We start from the raw sequence: 16,023 nt of genomic DNA, 5'->3' as shown, positions 1-16,023 counted from the left end.
TTCAGCAATGGAAATAATAGCTGGAGGGCTGGGGAGTTCAGTGTCTTAGCTCTTTAACAGTCACATTTGTCTTGAAATGTATGGAGCCACATGGGAGAAGACCACCGTTACAATCCAGCCCTGGTCGTATTAAGGAATTTAAAATTGCTGTTAAAGCCCGCTCACATGGTTTTGCCTTCTTAGAAGCAATCATTTTCAAATATGGCCTTTGTGTAATCTAACCAAAAAACAACATGTCTTTTAAACTGAATATTATTTATTTATTTATTTATTTATTTATTTATTTATACATACTTTCTTCACAATCATGCATTTTAATACCTGCTGACTAAAAGTAGCTAGTTTAAAATAGATTAGAATAGAGAATAGATGCCTCCATTTGCTTAAGCATGCATTCATGTCCGTGGCCTGCCAGGGAGTTGACAATACAATGAACTCTAATGAATGTGCGTGTACATGCGCATTCATGCTTGCGCGTGCTGCCCGTTTGCAATGTGAAAACAAAGTCGCCAGAGCTTGACAGAAGAAGAAAAGCACAGATCTGTGGGAGAAGTGCTTCCATATGGACAAAGGAAAGGGTGCATTCTTCTGGAAATGAAGGCTGCTCCTTTAATCTGAGAGACATAATCAATAAATGATAAGGCTTCCAGCAGTGAGACATAGCCGGCCATGGAGATAACTCTCGAGGCTAATGACAGCGCTGGGCCATGATAGTGAATTAAAACATTATGCAGAGTTCCTCACTAATCACATTCCACCAGACATGGAATGCAATCAGTCGGTCAGATCATTTCCTGATGGACCTATTTTCATTTTTGGAGCTATCCTTGTTTTGTTTCCTGAAAGAATGATAATTGTACTCAGCAACAAGAAAAAAAGACATCAGGGAGCAATGATAAATTGACAAAGTTGAAACATTTGTTGCAAAAAATGTGTTGTATATATATATGTGTGTGTGTGTGTGTGTGTGTGTGTGATACCCTAATTCAGAGTAAATAAGCACATGTATAATTAAATTAATATATTTTAGAAATATGATAATTCTAGTAAGTACATTTATTTAAAATATATCTCTACAATGGCTTCAAATGAATTCAAGTGGTGATGCTTGAAGTCAAGCTAGATGAATCTAATCAAAATTAATAGACTGAACCTAGATAACCATTTTTATTACTGAACAGTTCATAGTATTACAGGGTTGTGGTTTTTTGATAATGAAACAGCCAAAAGATACTTCATGTGAATCTGAGTTGGATTGGGATGGATTTAGATACAGCTGTACTCCCATACTGGATATATTTATGTTAAATTGAATGTTTAACAGCAGATGCTGAATTACTGCTGTCGGAGGACATCTCCTCCACTCTGTGGTACCTTTAACTTCTGGAGGCTAAATTTAAAATGGCAGTTCCGCGCAGTTTCATTTAACGATCTCGAGCAATGGGTCATTTTAATTATTTCCTATAGCAGTTTGATTGCAGCAATTTAATGCAGATGCAGATAACTTCGACTTGTGTTCAGCCTGTGATTAATTTTTTCTGGGTACCCCCAAGGTTAGATTGTTTTGACATGTGAAAGTTTCTTGGAAAGTTTGTTACTTCTGTAGCCAAGGTTGCCTCTGGACATTTTTTTTCCAAAAGGAAGTTCCATAAGTTCATCATTGCATACTAAAAAATTCCAAAAACGTGTGTGGAGGGAAAATGATATCTCAACTGGAAGGTACAAAATGTATTACCCGGGGGCCTAATCGTAAAGTATATGCAAAACCTTGGAGAGTTGCCAAAAGCACTATAGCAGCGCTACTGTGTAAAGCCACAGATTTAATGATGATGCAGATTTGCAACACAGGGACGCATAGGGTTAAGAAGACTATTAAAATGACACAATGATACCACTCCGCCATATTTGTTTTTTTCCTCTCAGATCATAGCATTTGACTACCTCTGTTCCTTCCTTCTGCACTCTCTAATTAGAGTATGGTTGCTATTCTCAACACTTTGGACGTGATGACAATAATGTGATATCCTTTTAACGGATGTATTAAAGGTGAAGCAGGAGAGTTAAGAGAGTAAATGCCTGGCTATTGGATTTCAAAGGAAACTGGTGGGATACTTCAATTCATGTTGAGATCAGAACGTTGTATTTGGTGCAGTGTGCATAACATGTTTTTTGGTTGTTGCTGCTTTGGTTTTTTATTCCTTTAAGGTCACTATGAAATTATTTCAAACAAGTTAACCTGGTGTTCTCATGAGTCGCTCTGACATCAACAGAATAAGACAATTCCATGAAGGAAATATCTTGGTGATTGATGATAATGGTTCATTTGTATTGCTCAGTTCATTTGGTTTTCAACAGCCTTATACCTGGGGATGCATTTTCACCCTTGAATGCTGATGCTTGTGGAGCCAAAATGAATATTTCACTTGATGAAATTGGCCAGAGAAATCAGTCAGAGAAAAAGATGCTTTAGTTGCATTGGCTTCACATACTCACATCACATATTTAATTATATTGCAATGGTCTTGATATGATGTATTTCAAACCCTTTTCTCTAGCTGAGACAACAAGGGGTCGATTGCAGAGCTGATTTACACACTTCACCTCCGCTATTGCACTGGAAAGGGCATCGGCACAACAGAATAACAGATACATGAAAACATTATTCTAAAAGATTCAGTCCAGCTTAACATCAGTGTGTTGCCAGGTTTGTAACAGGAGAATCCGTAACACACTTAAGGGTTTCCAGTTGGTCTTAGGGAGCACAGAGGAGCAGCAGGCCAGGAGTTGCCACTATGCCAGCGAAGGCTGGAGCAATCAGCACTCTCTTTCATTTCTTCTTTTCTCTTTGAGCACTGTAAATACTGGCACTCTGACCTCAACTACACTGTGTAAATGAGCCACCTCATCAAGACTTCTGTTTGTGGAGGGTGGGCGGGGGTGGTGGTTGGGGGGGAACTTCCTGACACCATGTTTGTTACTTTAACTCTGGTATATTTCACGTATGGTATTTTCTAAGTTATACTTCATGTATGTGCTGGAACAGGAAAGCCAGTGTTACTTTTCTATGTACGTACGTTGAAGGGTTCAATGTGACAAGCCCATACAAATTGTTTCTTACCTTTTTTATTTTGTAATCTTTTTTTTTTTTTAAAGCGAGAGCTTTTGTTATAATATTATAGCACTAGTATATTACCATTCGTTATGTTTAGCATTTGTTTCATGTCCAGTTCGTTGTCTGTCCCAGGCAACACAGGGTAATTAAGGTCACTGTCTTACAGGTAAACAGGAACACACATAGGCTAGAACAATGTTTTAAGTCTATGCATTACCCTGGAATGCACAGTCCTTCTGTTTTATATTAATGGTCATTCTTGATGAAAATTACATTTAAATGGATTCAGCATTTACTTTGTTTGTATTTTTTGAATTGGTGCTTGCTGTACTAAATAGAAAATGCGATGGTAAAGTTAAATTATTTTTGTTTTGACCTATCTGCATGTATGTGTGCAGTAATGAAGATTCATGTAGGTGAATGAGAGATAACACTGATGTTGGATAGAAAAGATGGATGCACATTCAAACATTAGAAGATGTACTAAGAAGAAATGAAAGTAAAGACAATGAAATAGTGAGAACAATGAGAGCAGCTGTCAATGCTTTATTATCTTCATACAAACCAGGTATAGTATTATTTGGGGATTTAAAAGTTATTCTTTAACATTTCTCTCTCTTTTTTTTACACTTTCAATATAAAAGTTTTTAGCCACTGTTTAACCCCAGAACTCATTTTTCATGGTATGTGTAAATGTCACAGAAACTCAAGTTTATATTTGAAGAGAATTGGGAGACCATCCAATCACCATACCACAATTCTCATATTAAGTGTTTATATAAAAATAATTCAACTATATACGCCACTGGGGCTTAGAATTGTTGCTCCTGAGGTCATGATGGTTCTACTAAATGATGGCTTTAAATAGAAAATGTGTTTACAATATTACACACTACCAACCTTGAGTATCGGTTACATATTATAATTTTCTTTCTTGGCTGATGTAGGGTTGGTTAGCAGTGGCTTTTCTTTGTGTGTCTGTGATTGAGAGCATATTTTCTCACAGCCCAGCCAACTGTAAAACCATGGGGTTAATTGAAATTGCCGGTGGGTGAAGGGGGGTCAGCTTTGTCACCTAAACATATCCTTTTTACCGTTTCAAGTTCTCAGATATTTGTTTTGACCTCTCTCTCTCTTTAGAGGAGACTCACGAGTGTCCCCGGGATCGGTGAATGATCTTGCCCCCAGTCTCTTCACATGAATAAGCACCTTGAACATAACCACACTACCTTAGCTGTTGGGGGAAAAGGGGCCTTTGAAGTCTTGTAATGTACACCAACCCCTCCCTCTTCCTCTTTGCCTTATTTATGGTATTTGTTTCAAGAGTAGATGAGAAGGAAAACAGTTTTTATACATACATATGAGGAGTGGGGATAGAGAAGTGAGAGAGAGAGGGAGAGAGAGGAAGGCAAGAGAGAGTGCATGATGTTTAACGGGCATGATAAACCATTGAAATGGATGACCTGCTGGTGGGACTGTTGAGGAGGGTGGAACTGTATGTAAGACCTCACCGATTTAGTTCATCTGAGCCTTTCATCTCCCATCTAAGGCCTTGTTCCTCATTGTCAGCGGGCACCAAAGCACTGAGCGTTGTTTGTCTTCAGATAGGAGAAAAACCTGCGAGTGGAGCTATTTTTGAAGTGTGTCATCTTACTTAGGGGCTGCCTACTGTTCTTGTCAGCAGACACAGATAAACTTGATGGACCCCAAGCGTCTGTTTTAATTCCCCATTGACACGTATCCTTGCCCTTAAACACTTGTGCAAATGAGTAAACATTGTGATAGTAACGTGTCGATAATAGCCTGCGCTAGGTCGGCCATTGTTTCACCCTCCGCTTCACACCACCAGACAACAACCGCTGGGGGAAAAAAAAAGAAGCCAACACGTTTACACCTCACTGAGATCAAAGATTCTTTATTTTCCTCTTCTTTATTTTGGGCGACAATCACTTAAGCAAATGAGATTCTGTGTAACCCCCTCTTTGTGTGGTTTAAGTCAGTCTTTTGTGTAGGACAAATGGGGGCATTATGAGTTGAACTGAGGAAGGAGTGGTATCAAAGAGAGGCAGCCTTTCCTATTAAGCCCTGTAAACTGTACGCGGCACAATGGAGACAATTGAAAACGCTAAATTGGCTTTGGCTGCCTCCCTCCCCGAGTCGAGAGGGGAAATAGATGTAACATAATTGCCTTTAATAATGAACATCAGTAGACTGTGTGATCCCGAGGAATGCCAGCGCCCTCTTTCATATGGAGACAGCAGCCAGGCCTTTCATTTCCAAATGATTGTTTAACCTCCCGAAGATCTGGAGTTATACACACAGTGTTATCTTATTTCACCTCCACCTGACCTTCATGGCTCACTTTGGGAGCTCTTCCCTCTGCCCCGCTTCTTCTTATTAAAGGAATCTTCTGCGGGTTGTTGGGGAGGCAGCTCTGATACTCCCGCATACATCAGAAATGTATCTTTTACAGGAGCTGGTACCACGCAGTGCCACCATGTGCCACCACCCAGCTTTCCACAAAACAGACTTTAAATGAAATAAGGGTGTGTAGGCCTCACTGTTTTTTATTTTTATTTCTTGATTTGAATGTTTCCGTTGTAGGGCTTTTTTTAAGGCTTGTTGTATATGTGGTATAAGAGTATTTACACTCTGTGTGTATGTATATATATATATATATATATAGACTGTAAATAATCTTATGTATATATATACATACAGCCTTTTTCTTTCTTTCTTTCTTTTCAAGCTAAAATACAACTGTGACCAATTCAGCTAATGCAATGCAGGCATTTTATTCAGGATTGAATTTTTGCTCCGGGGCATGTATTTATTTTATTTTGTCTGGCATAAAGGGGGAGACGTAACATATTGTGCCGTTATTTGTATAAACATTTCCCAGATGAAACGAAATGAAACGAACATCTGTGGAGACGTGAGTCCGATACGTCAGGATGAAACGCGGACCGCGGCCAGAGCCATCCGAGTCTGTCTGGTGCGTGAGGCGATGCGTTCTAGTTGTGTGCCGGGAGCTGGGATTACATGTTTAAAGCCATTCGCCGTTAATGGGGTTTCAGATGAACGAAAGTGAAAAGGCAAGCGACTTGCATTGCCCTGTGTGGGGGAAATGAATGGGGTGGGGGGCGAGAGACAGGGGGGAATTGTCTCCGCATGAATGGGACATTAAGAGATGACTGAGGAGAAATCGGGGGGCAGGCAGAGCAGAGCAGAGCATCACCCAAGATCAAAACAAGCACCCGGTCAAGAAAGACTACACCACACACAGCTTAGAGCTACCCATGCGTCAGGAGAGATGGACAGCTGCTTATAGGCCAGGCCTCAACGCTGAACTGATAAAGTCCAATAGAAGCATTTAGTCCTCAAGGTTGTTTGTGTGTAGTAGTAATTGCCTCATAAACATCTGGAAACTGTGCATTTGTTAAATGTAACCACACTGGCATTTTCAACTTAAATCCTTCAATCTTCAATGGTGAAGATGATGAAAAGAATTGATAGTACAATTATATGTATGTGTGTGATTATATGCGGCAAGAAGATCAATTTGTTATCACACAAATATTGGTCACATTCTCTGTTTGCAGGGAACCAGCAATCCTAACACAAGACCTTCTGTTGACTTTCACTAGCAGTATATTTTTAATGTTGTATGATTCTGATACGCATCCACTCTAAACAGACACGGCCCTTTGAAGTGGCTGATTCCAGTTATTGCTGAAGTGTTTTTGGATTAAATTCCTTCATCTGTTGTTTTATCCCTTGGCACTTGTTTAGTAATAAATAATGGTTTAGAAATCACTTAGCAACCGTTCAGAATAAGAGCAGTTCTAATCATATGCCAGAGGGTTCAGCAGAACAGAGGTGCATTGCATTTTTCTGTAATTTGGAGGAACAAAAGTCTTTCCTTTTGAGATAACCAAAAGGTAATCTTCCAACATTTGTATAATATTTTACTTATTTTAAAACAGAATTCTTAAATGGAGCACATTTGACACGTCATCTCCTTAAGAGTGCTCTGCAAGAATCTGACTTCTCATTTCAGATTTGAAATTACATATCGAAAGGAAACATGCATTCACATGTAACTCTATTTTAAGCAGTGTTGGTTACAGGGCTACTAGAAATAATCATTTGAATCTATTTAAAAGAATATATGGATTGTTTTTTTCCTTTCATCAGCTGTTGTATATCCAGTTAGGTCAGTTTAAATCATTACCATTACCTGTGACAGTTTCTCTTGTGACGCTACATAGTGAGTACAAGGTAAGAATTAAATTAGTCACAAACATTAATTTTTAGCACAGCAAGTGGTGTGAAACATTCAAAAATGAACTGAAGGGCTCACGACTTCAGCTCAGACCGTTGCCTGCGTAGGGCCGCAGAAGTGTGTTTGTGTTTTCCTGCAGAGCGCAGCCACCGCTCTCTCTGGCCCTCTGGAGGAAAGGCACATGTGACCAGCAGGAGTCTGTGGTCTGCCTCATAACAAGCTGTTCTGTGCAAACACTGTTTACAGAAAGCCTGCGATCCGGCTGGGCAGCCTTTGGCAGATGTTACATCATAAATTAAAATGCTGTTTTTCAGCAGAAGATTGTCATTTTTTTCTTTTCCTGGGTCTAAAATTTATGGAAATGTTGATTGAATTTCTTTGGCGTTCAAAATGTAGAGATGCGTATTTCAGAAAATGTTATGAACATACTGTAGATGTGGGTTTAGTTTAGAGCATAAAATGCTTGAAAATATTCAAGTTAATTTAATGCAGGTGAAACCACAAGTTATCCTGCTATTGCACATGCTGTAGAAAAACATTTTTATAACATGTACGGCTAGCTAGGCTAGGTTGCTATGCATTAAGAAACTCCTCTTTGCATGGCATCAACTGCTGGTGAATAGCCATCCCAAGAGTTGTCTCAAATTAGTTGTAAGTTGCCATTAGACCTGCAAACCTCATATCACCTGCAGCCTCAACCTGTAGCCCGCAGATCCAGCACATTTTCAACAATGAGGGAAGAGTAGTCTGTCACTTCACTGTGATTTTGAAGTGTTGAAAGATGACTGACGCCAGACCAAAACAAATATTTGGCCATGATACAGAAACACATTCACAGTACAGTCACAGCATGACAGAACATTACACAAAATTACAGTAAATGAAAATTTAGCTTTTATTTATTTATTTATTCATGATCATGACCATCCAAAGTAATTATTTGGTCCAAAAAATAATGAATTCTGTATTATTTCAATTTTGTAAATATTTCATTCAATTTGGAATACGAAATAACTGGAATTTTCAAAAAGTGTTTCAGCCTATTTACTATAGCTTATATTATGTCACGATAATATTTTTACATAACTAAGAGCGAAAGCTTTGAATCACTGCACTTTATACAAAGGGTGATATTTCAATATGAAGCTGCTACAGCAAGAGCATCTATTTACCTTGCCCCATGTAATGTGTCTGTGGTCGGGCAGTTTGAGTTAGCATGCAGTGCCTGTCACAGTGCTATGGCGTGCTCGCGACAGAAATGTCCCGTTTCGTTACGTCTCTGTGAGTCACAATACACAGGGGGCCTTTCCGATCACCCTCTCTCAGAATACCCTTCCCTCCGCCCCCCTCCCCCCCCCCCCCCCCCCCCCCCCCCCCCCGCCCCAAGGGACATGACAGCAAGCAGCAGGGGCTTTGGAGTTTTTTTATCTTCTCATAGATCTTTCACTTCTTATGTATTCCAGTGGTTTTGAATCTTTTCTGGAATGCCTGGAGTCTGGTCTACTTATTGGCATAATTTCCTCCAGCAGAGCCATGTTGCACCTGCAGATTTGCCCTGGAGAGATTAGGATGAGAATTAATTCAATGACCAAGGATCTCAGCCTTGCCGACCCCAATAAGCTGTGTTACATTTCCAGGGAAGGGATCTAGCAGGGATGGTTTTTTTTTTTTATTCATTTATTTATTTTTGGTAACCAAAATTCCACATTGACGGCAAAAAATATTTTGTATTAATACTTAGGCCTCTTTACCAAATTATATGGAGAATTACAGATTAAGTATCAAATGCATTAAGAAGTAGAGTAGTCACTGGCAGTCACTTGCTCTTGGTGAAGTTCCCATTAATAATTATAGTTAGACATGCCAGCACTAAAACTTCCAAAACTGAACATCATCTGTCGTAGTGTGGTACTGTAGTTTTTTTAGATTTGTGTTTTGATATTTGTCTGATATTGGTTTCCCTTTTATTATTATTAGATAAAAATGTCATTTACCATTTAAACCAGATAAATGAACAAAGCCATGTTTATCAGCAGATTCTGGGGCCTGGAGTCAGATGTATATTGTGACGGAACGGCCAAATCAAGAACATCTGTTGGGCTGGCTGTCATTGTTATTGTTGCTGGCTTGACGTTGCCAGATGACAAATTCATAACATATCTGTGGTACTCTGCTAGCGCCTGTTTGGCAGGGGGGCAATAATCACACAGTTGGGTCCAATAAAGGTTTCGAACATTGGGCTTTGAGAAAGACAAGACCATTTGATTGAATAATATGGGCTGCAGTCAACGTTGGGTTTAGTTTGGCTTGTATCGTTTGATAGCGACTGCGTTTTGAAATTGTCCGTTACCTCCAGCAGGTCAGCACAGGCTGACAGCTTCGGAGCAGGTTGGTGGGACGCTTTGAAACACCTCGTCTCCTCTCTGTAATTTACCGCATATTTACCGCGAGCTTCGCGGGCCCAGTCTTTCAGCAGAAGGTATTTACATGGTTTGGCTGAGAAATCGGGCGTGTGTTTGTCCTGGGTGTTTGATTGTTTGAAATGTTCATAAGAATTAGTGGTGCAGTGCGGGGCATGAGTTCTCGGTTTTACTGCCGCTCTCAAACACATCATAAATTTGATTTTATGCTGTCATTTTCCAGTCATTAATATACTTTTTTTTTCTTTAAATCTGCCGGTTTTTATTCCATGCTACACTTTGACTAAGGGGTCTCCTATGTAAACACACAAGCAGAAGGTGGCTAGCTCTCCCCAACCAATTGCACGTTGATCCCTCAGACAGCTGTCTACTTCTTCAAACCCTGTACGAGGGGAAAACAGTCTGCTTCTCCAAGACCTCGAATCTGCGACGCCTGACATCATTAAAGCTGGATCTTCCTGTCTGTAATTTTCAGTCATGGCAGTCAGTCGTCAGTCGGGCTTGTAAAAGAGCTGGCGGTAGACCTGGGTCACCCAGTGTGCATTTGGAGGGCTCTTTCCCTGAGGCGTCAGCTTTCTTCGTCCCCACAGTCTAAGTCGCCTCATTTTTTTTCCATGAAGAATAACAAGGGACGTTTGACAAGTCGCAAGATGGCATTAGAAACTGGACTCCACACGCCCATGTGTTTGGTGTCGTACCATATGTCTCTATGCTTCTTTCCCGCCAACTATAAACCTACTTACTAACCGCACTACAGGGTTATGCTTATGTTTTAGCCATCCATTGCAGTGTTAAATTGGGGCAAATAAAGTGACATGATTCAAAGTGAATCGTGCTGTACACACATAAACCGCATGCCTGCATCACTTAAGTGATGAAACAGTGCAAATCTGTCTAAAGCTGCTTGGACATATTTTCTTACATCCAGATCTGACTGTTGCTTATTCAGAGAAATAATTTACAAGGGCACATATTAATGACTTATTCCAGTAATGGGCAGTGGCCTGACGGAAGCGGAGATTTAATTAGTAATCGTATGCGTCTCCGGTATTTCTTTTTTTTGTGTCAACTTTTAATCCCTTTGATGCAAACATCAGAAGCAGGGAGTGATACATGAAGCTTTAGACTGCAATCTCACTGGTACCTGTCAGTAATTATCCACATTGCCTAAATTAAAGACAGGTACTCTGGCATATATTATGTCAGTAAAGCAAGTGCTGGAAAAGTGATAGGCCAAGCCATGCAGTCTGAGCTTTGCGCTCGCATGGAGTCCCTGTGCTTGGAAACACAGTACGCTTCATGTCCTACACCTGCTTTAGCTTCAGCAGAATAAAGTAATTAGAGGCTGAGGCATCTGTATGTTCTAACCCACTTTAAGAGACGGAAGGCCCAATTAAACGCTAGGCAGAAACGCCATAGTTTCAGATGAGAAGAAAGGCTATTGGCCAGCAGGCGATGCTGTCATTATGCTATTAATGCCTGTTTTTGATTGATAAAAACACACTGGGTTTATGGGTGTCAGGGTGTCAGTGTTGCTGTCTAATCACCGCTCTTGCCCATTGCATATTAATCCAGAACAGTGTTTTTTTACACTGTCCAGGGCTGCCGCACAACCGGCATCCATAGGAGCCTCGTTGAGTTATTTGAGAAGACTGCTGAGGAGCGTTTCTGTGAGGAAATGGAGCTGTCTGTGTTGAGTGGAGAGACGGCGAGAGTTCCTGCTTGCTGCTGTCAGCAGCGTTGAAGGACATGTAACTCAACACCGTCACAGAGTCCATCCCCAGAGCATTGTATCCGATGTTGCTGCTGTGGTTGCACGTGTGGATATGCTATCCTAGTTTATACTTTTATTTTTAAATTCCTAGTATCATAAAATGATTTAAACCAGGCTGTACAGCAAGGATGCCATGCAGAATATATGAACAGTCTATAGCATATATATAGATCTCCACCATTAATATGATGAAGATGTAAAAAAATGTTTGCGCAGAATAAAACATCATCTGTCTCATTTTTCTGTTGATGGTTTCATTTATTTATCAGAATCATCAACATTGCTCTGCTCTTTGGTAAAATCAGTGTAACAAATGAGTTGATTGCTTTAGAGAAGGCAGCTTCTTTTCGAGACTCTTTTTACTCTCTTTTCAACAGAACTGAACTGTATTGAGTGCAAAACGGGGCTTTATTTTTTTAACACCTGTATTAGTGGATTAGTTAGGAGTGAATGCCAGAAACATGCCCTGGTACCTCTTGCCTACCTTCAGGGAGACAGATCAAATAGCATTGTCCTTCCTTTGGAATCCAAAAGATGCCCGTTCTTTTGTTTTCTACCCCCAAAGAATTGTCCTCTGTACTGTATGTCTAACAGGTGGTTTTGAGTTTCCTTTGCGCCATTGTGCTGTATGAGATTCCTACCACAGATGTTTTGGGTCTCTCTGCTGTTGATGGTATTGACAAAAGCTGGGGGGAAACCTCTCCAGCGCTTTGCTGAGCCCCCTCTGTGGGAAAGGAGATGATCACTAACTGTATATCCTGGGCTTTGAAATGCCTACCCCCTTGGCTTTGTGTCTCTTGACAGTTTGAAGTAAAGGCCTAAACTCGGGAGTTTCTAATTACCTAAAAACACACAGGAGGAAACTCTGCGAAACTTTTTCAAAAATCATTTTTTAAGAAGGAAGAATTTTTCTCATTTTTGTTCAGTTTTCTGAAACAGGTTTTTCAAAATGAAAACATAACCACAATAGTTATGTGGAGGCAAAATAATGTGCTGCAATGCATTAAGACCAACAGAAGTATTGTGAAATGTTTAGCGACCACCATGCGTTTTGCACTTTGCTATTTTAGCATTGATGAATGTGAAGCTGTGCCTGTTCTCTACTTTTAAATAATTTTAAAATGCATTACAAATGACAATATTAGAGTCCAGACAAATAAAGATGTCCAATCTTATCATGACTTATCATCATAAGACGAGGAAAATCTTTCCTGGCTCAAATTTGAGAGTTTGACCTCCCAAACGAAATGGAAGAGTTTGTTCAAACTGTTTCACATATGCAGGACCATATGGCTCCTCCAGGGAATGGGGAATGGTGTTTCAGCTAGCATGTCTGGGACCATTGGCAAGGGAATCTCACCTGAGGACCAGCCTGTCCAGCACAGCACTCAATAAAACTGCCATATGGTGGGCAGCAAAGGGGCTAACGCAGGGCTAGCATCAAATAAAACAGGGCCAAAAACCAAGTTAACCACCCGATGGGACCGTGTAAATGTGAAATTGGTGTAATAAAGGCTGTTGATCTGGGAAATCAAAGCACGGTGCCAGAGAGAACCTCCAAAGTACAATCTGAGGAATATAATAGATAATAATATATGGTTTTAACTTTAAAGCAATGTAAGTCACAATCATTCTTTACAATCTTATCAAACAACAAGGGAGAAAATTATTACATTTTCTATTTCATATTTATATATGAAACTGAGTACATGGCTCTCATTCATCTTGGATGGAATCACCCCTCTCTTTATACTCTTGGTCTATACATGTCAGGTATAGACTCTTTTAACCCATAAAAAATATTCCCAGTTCGTTTTTTTCTGTCCTGATTAAGAATATAATTGGGTGAATTTATTTTGGATTTCAATATTCCTCAGGAATACACACACACCCTCACACACACACATTTTGTCTAGTTGTTATCAGCATGATTTAATAAAACACTTAAATATTTTTACAGTGTCTTTATTTCAAATAAAAATATAGGCATTTATATCAAGATTCTAAATAACAATAGAAATCACATTGTTTATAAATTTACAATAACATGGTAGAATCATGTAGCACTTGCCCTTAGAATAGTTGTGTTGACAGAAATCACTAGAGTTAAGTGCCACTTTCAGTATGGTATTTACAATACAGTAATTTACTGCAACCATTGTGAATCTCAAGTTCCATAAAAGAGAAACAATCAAAGCTACTCTGCTATTTTGAAAAACAAAATTGAAGAAAAAGAACAGAGTATATCCAAAGCAAATGCCCTCTTCAGCGCTTGAAAATGCTCTTCGGAAGTTAAAAAAAAAATCCTTTAAAACTCTCCGATGGGCTTAAACAATGTCCTGAAGATATCAGACTGTGGAGACTCAGTGTCTTTGGCAAGTGTGGAGACTCCGAGAACCCTTGCTGTTGTTCTCTCCCTTCTGCGTTCGGCAAGAAAGGCCGTGCGCACAGTCGCAGCGCTGGAATATCTCCAAGCCATGGGTGCCTTTCCTGCGATGCTTGGTGCACACTTGTCCCTCCTTCAGAACAGGTTTGCAGATTTTGGACCAAAAGTGACGGGCGCAGCAGAGTCCCTCTGAGCAGTCTGTGGACCTCAAACAGTTCTCACCCTCCTGACCTGGAAGATTAAAGGTCCATAAATTAGGGAATAGAGCAAGGACTTTCAGCTCGACACGCTCTGCAACATTAGTCTGCTGTGTACCTTTCATGGTAGCGTCACAAAGCAGTCTACATACCTTTGAGTGATTGCAATTTCCCCTGGGATGCACGCTTGGAATTTACTTCCACTGTTGAGTTATCGTCTTGCACGAAAGTGACAGACACAGCCTCTTCAGCACCAGTGTGTTGAGCAGTGTCAGAGTCATTGGGCAAACACACTCCTGAAAAGAGATAATGAGTTTAGACCACTGAAACCCTGGCAAACACAAATGTTTAACAAAACATTTTAAAAACACAATCCTCAACAAGTCTTCACACAAGTGTATACTCAAAACTGAGTTATTGCTGCAAAAGTGTAATACTATAAAAACATTTAGTAAGAATCTTTTCCCTTTCTTTTCATATGAAATTAAAATATGCGAGTTTTTTATCCGCTGGTCGATTCAAAAGTCGCGCTCACCGTTGCTGCAGTGGTTGCCAGGGCAGCACATAGCGTCCCGGATACAACGTTTCCTACGTTTCTTGCATGGAAGACAGTCGCCTCTGGATCCGTAGCAAAACTCTTCATCACCGCAATCTTCGTCGACCACGCAACTTGTAGGCTAAATATTGATGAGAAAAGTTGTAAATACATACAATTCTGAAAATAAACTCTTTAACAACAAAGTTATAAACATTTTTAGCACGAAGTCTGAAATGGACTGAAAACATTATTACACTGTGGCATTTTAAGCACGTGTCACATTTTACCTGTAAAGTATCAATCGCCATGTTCTGACTGCCGCTGTCAAAAGGTAGAACGTCTGGGCTCGCGCTGACCGGGTGGCTGGGATTTGCAACCCCTCCGGGGAGGTTTTTGATAGCATTAGAGTTGAGTAGAATTGACCCGGCATGGGCATTCTCGGAGTACAAGCCCATAGTACAGCAAAAAACAACAAACACAGGTACCGAAACTCGCAACATTGTTACAGGAGTAGCGCAACAAGAAGTCAAACTCCGTGGCAAGGACTTGAGCTAGGTGTAGTATTCCTTAGCAGGTAAGCAGCTCGCGAGGATGATGTAAGTGTACTGAACCTCCTTGTCTCCTCTGAAGACTCTGCTTTCCTGATGCTCGATTTATAATGTGGAGTTGTTTGCATTCCCGCCCCTAGCTATGTGTAACAAAGGGGTGGATGAAATTTCAAAGAGCTTGAGTGCATGACGCTTGCCACAGCAGCTAACCTATTAAAAGAGAATCCTAGGATTTCACGATAATGTTTGTGTATAATTATCAATGAGTCTCCGCGACTTGACATCAAACAAACACCGAAAAAAATGTTTCGCTAATACACTCTTTGCCCGTACTTTAATTTGGATTTAAAGGATATTACTAAACCTGGTGTTGATTTAAGGTGACATCCTAAAAAGCTTATGGTATTTGCTCCTCTGTTTACTGTCAACATAATGTAAACGAGTTTTTAACGTTTTTAGACTCCAACAGATATTCAGTCATTCGTCTTGCTATCTTATGGTTAAAAGGGTAAATTGTGAATCACGTTTTTAAATAGGCTCGTCAGAATTCAGTAAATCGCATGCGCATCTCTGTACAGTTGTCTGTCACTGTGATACGGTTCAAAGTTTAGTAGTTACATTTGTGCATTGTCATTTTGTCAAGTCCCATGCAGCGTCAAATAACTGGACAACAAAGGTCGATGGGCCAGACGGTCCTTCTGTTTTTTTTGTAATGGGTGGTTATTCAAGTCATTTTCGGTCCATTAGCAGCATTTGATCCGTA

At 40.1% G+C, this 16,023-nt stretch overlaps 1 protein-coding gene across 1 annotated transcript; it reads right to left on the bottom strand.

Moving 5' to 3' along the window:
- Positions 1-13,540: 13,540 nt before the first annotated feature.
- dkk1b (dickkopf WNT signaling pathway inhibitor 1b) lies at positions 13,541-15,387 on the bottom strand. Its single transcript, XM_035406298.1, has 4 exons — positions 15,000-15,387; positions 14,710-14,851; positions 14,327-14,470; positions 13,541-14,208 (listed from the first exon to the last, which is right to left on the bottom strand). The coding sequence occupies exons 1-4, from the start codon at positions 15,210-15,212 to the stop codon at positions 13,955-13,957; spliced, it is 753 nt and encodes a 250-aa protein (XP_035262189.1). The 5' UTR covers positions 15,213-15,387; the 3' UTR covers positions 13,541-13,954.
- Positions 15,388-16,023: the final 636 nt, after the last annotated feature.

This window comes from Anguilla anguilla, chromosome 2 (assembly GCF_013347855.1).
Source record: "Anguilla anguilla isolate fAngAng1 chromosome 2, fAngAng1.pri, whole genome shotgun sequence".
Taxonomy (NCBI): domain Eukaryota; kingdom Metazoa; phylum Chordata; class Actinopteri; order Anguilliformes; family Anguillidae; genus Anguilla; species Anguilla anguilla.
This window is presented reverse-complemented; position numbering and strand designations above follow the sequence as displayed.

Bases quoted from the DNA above. Each gene is read 5' to 3' on its own strand.
- dkk1b (XM_035406298.1), bottom strand. From the start codon at position 15,212: ATGTTGCGAGTTTCGGTACCTGTGTTTGTTGTTTTTTGCTGTACTATG. The intron at 14,471-14,709 runs GTGAGCGCGACT...ATCTCTTTTCAG, and splicing joins TGGCAACCACTGCAGCAACG to GAGTGTGTTTGCCCAATGAC. The intron at 14,209-14,326 runs GTATGTAGACTG...TTAATCTTCCAG, and splicing joins GAAATTGCAATCACTCAAAG to GTCAGGAGGGTGAGAACTGT.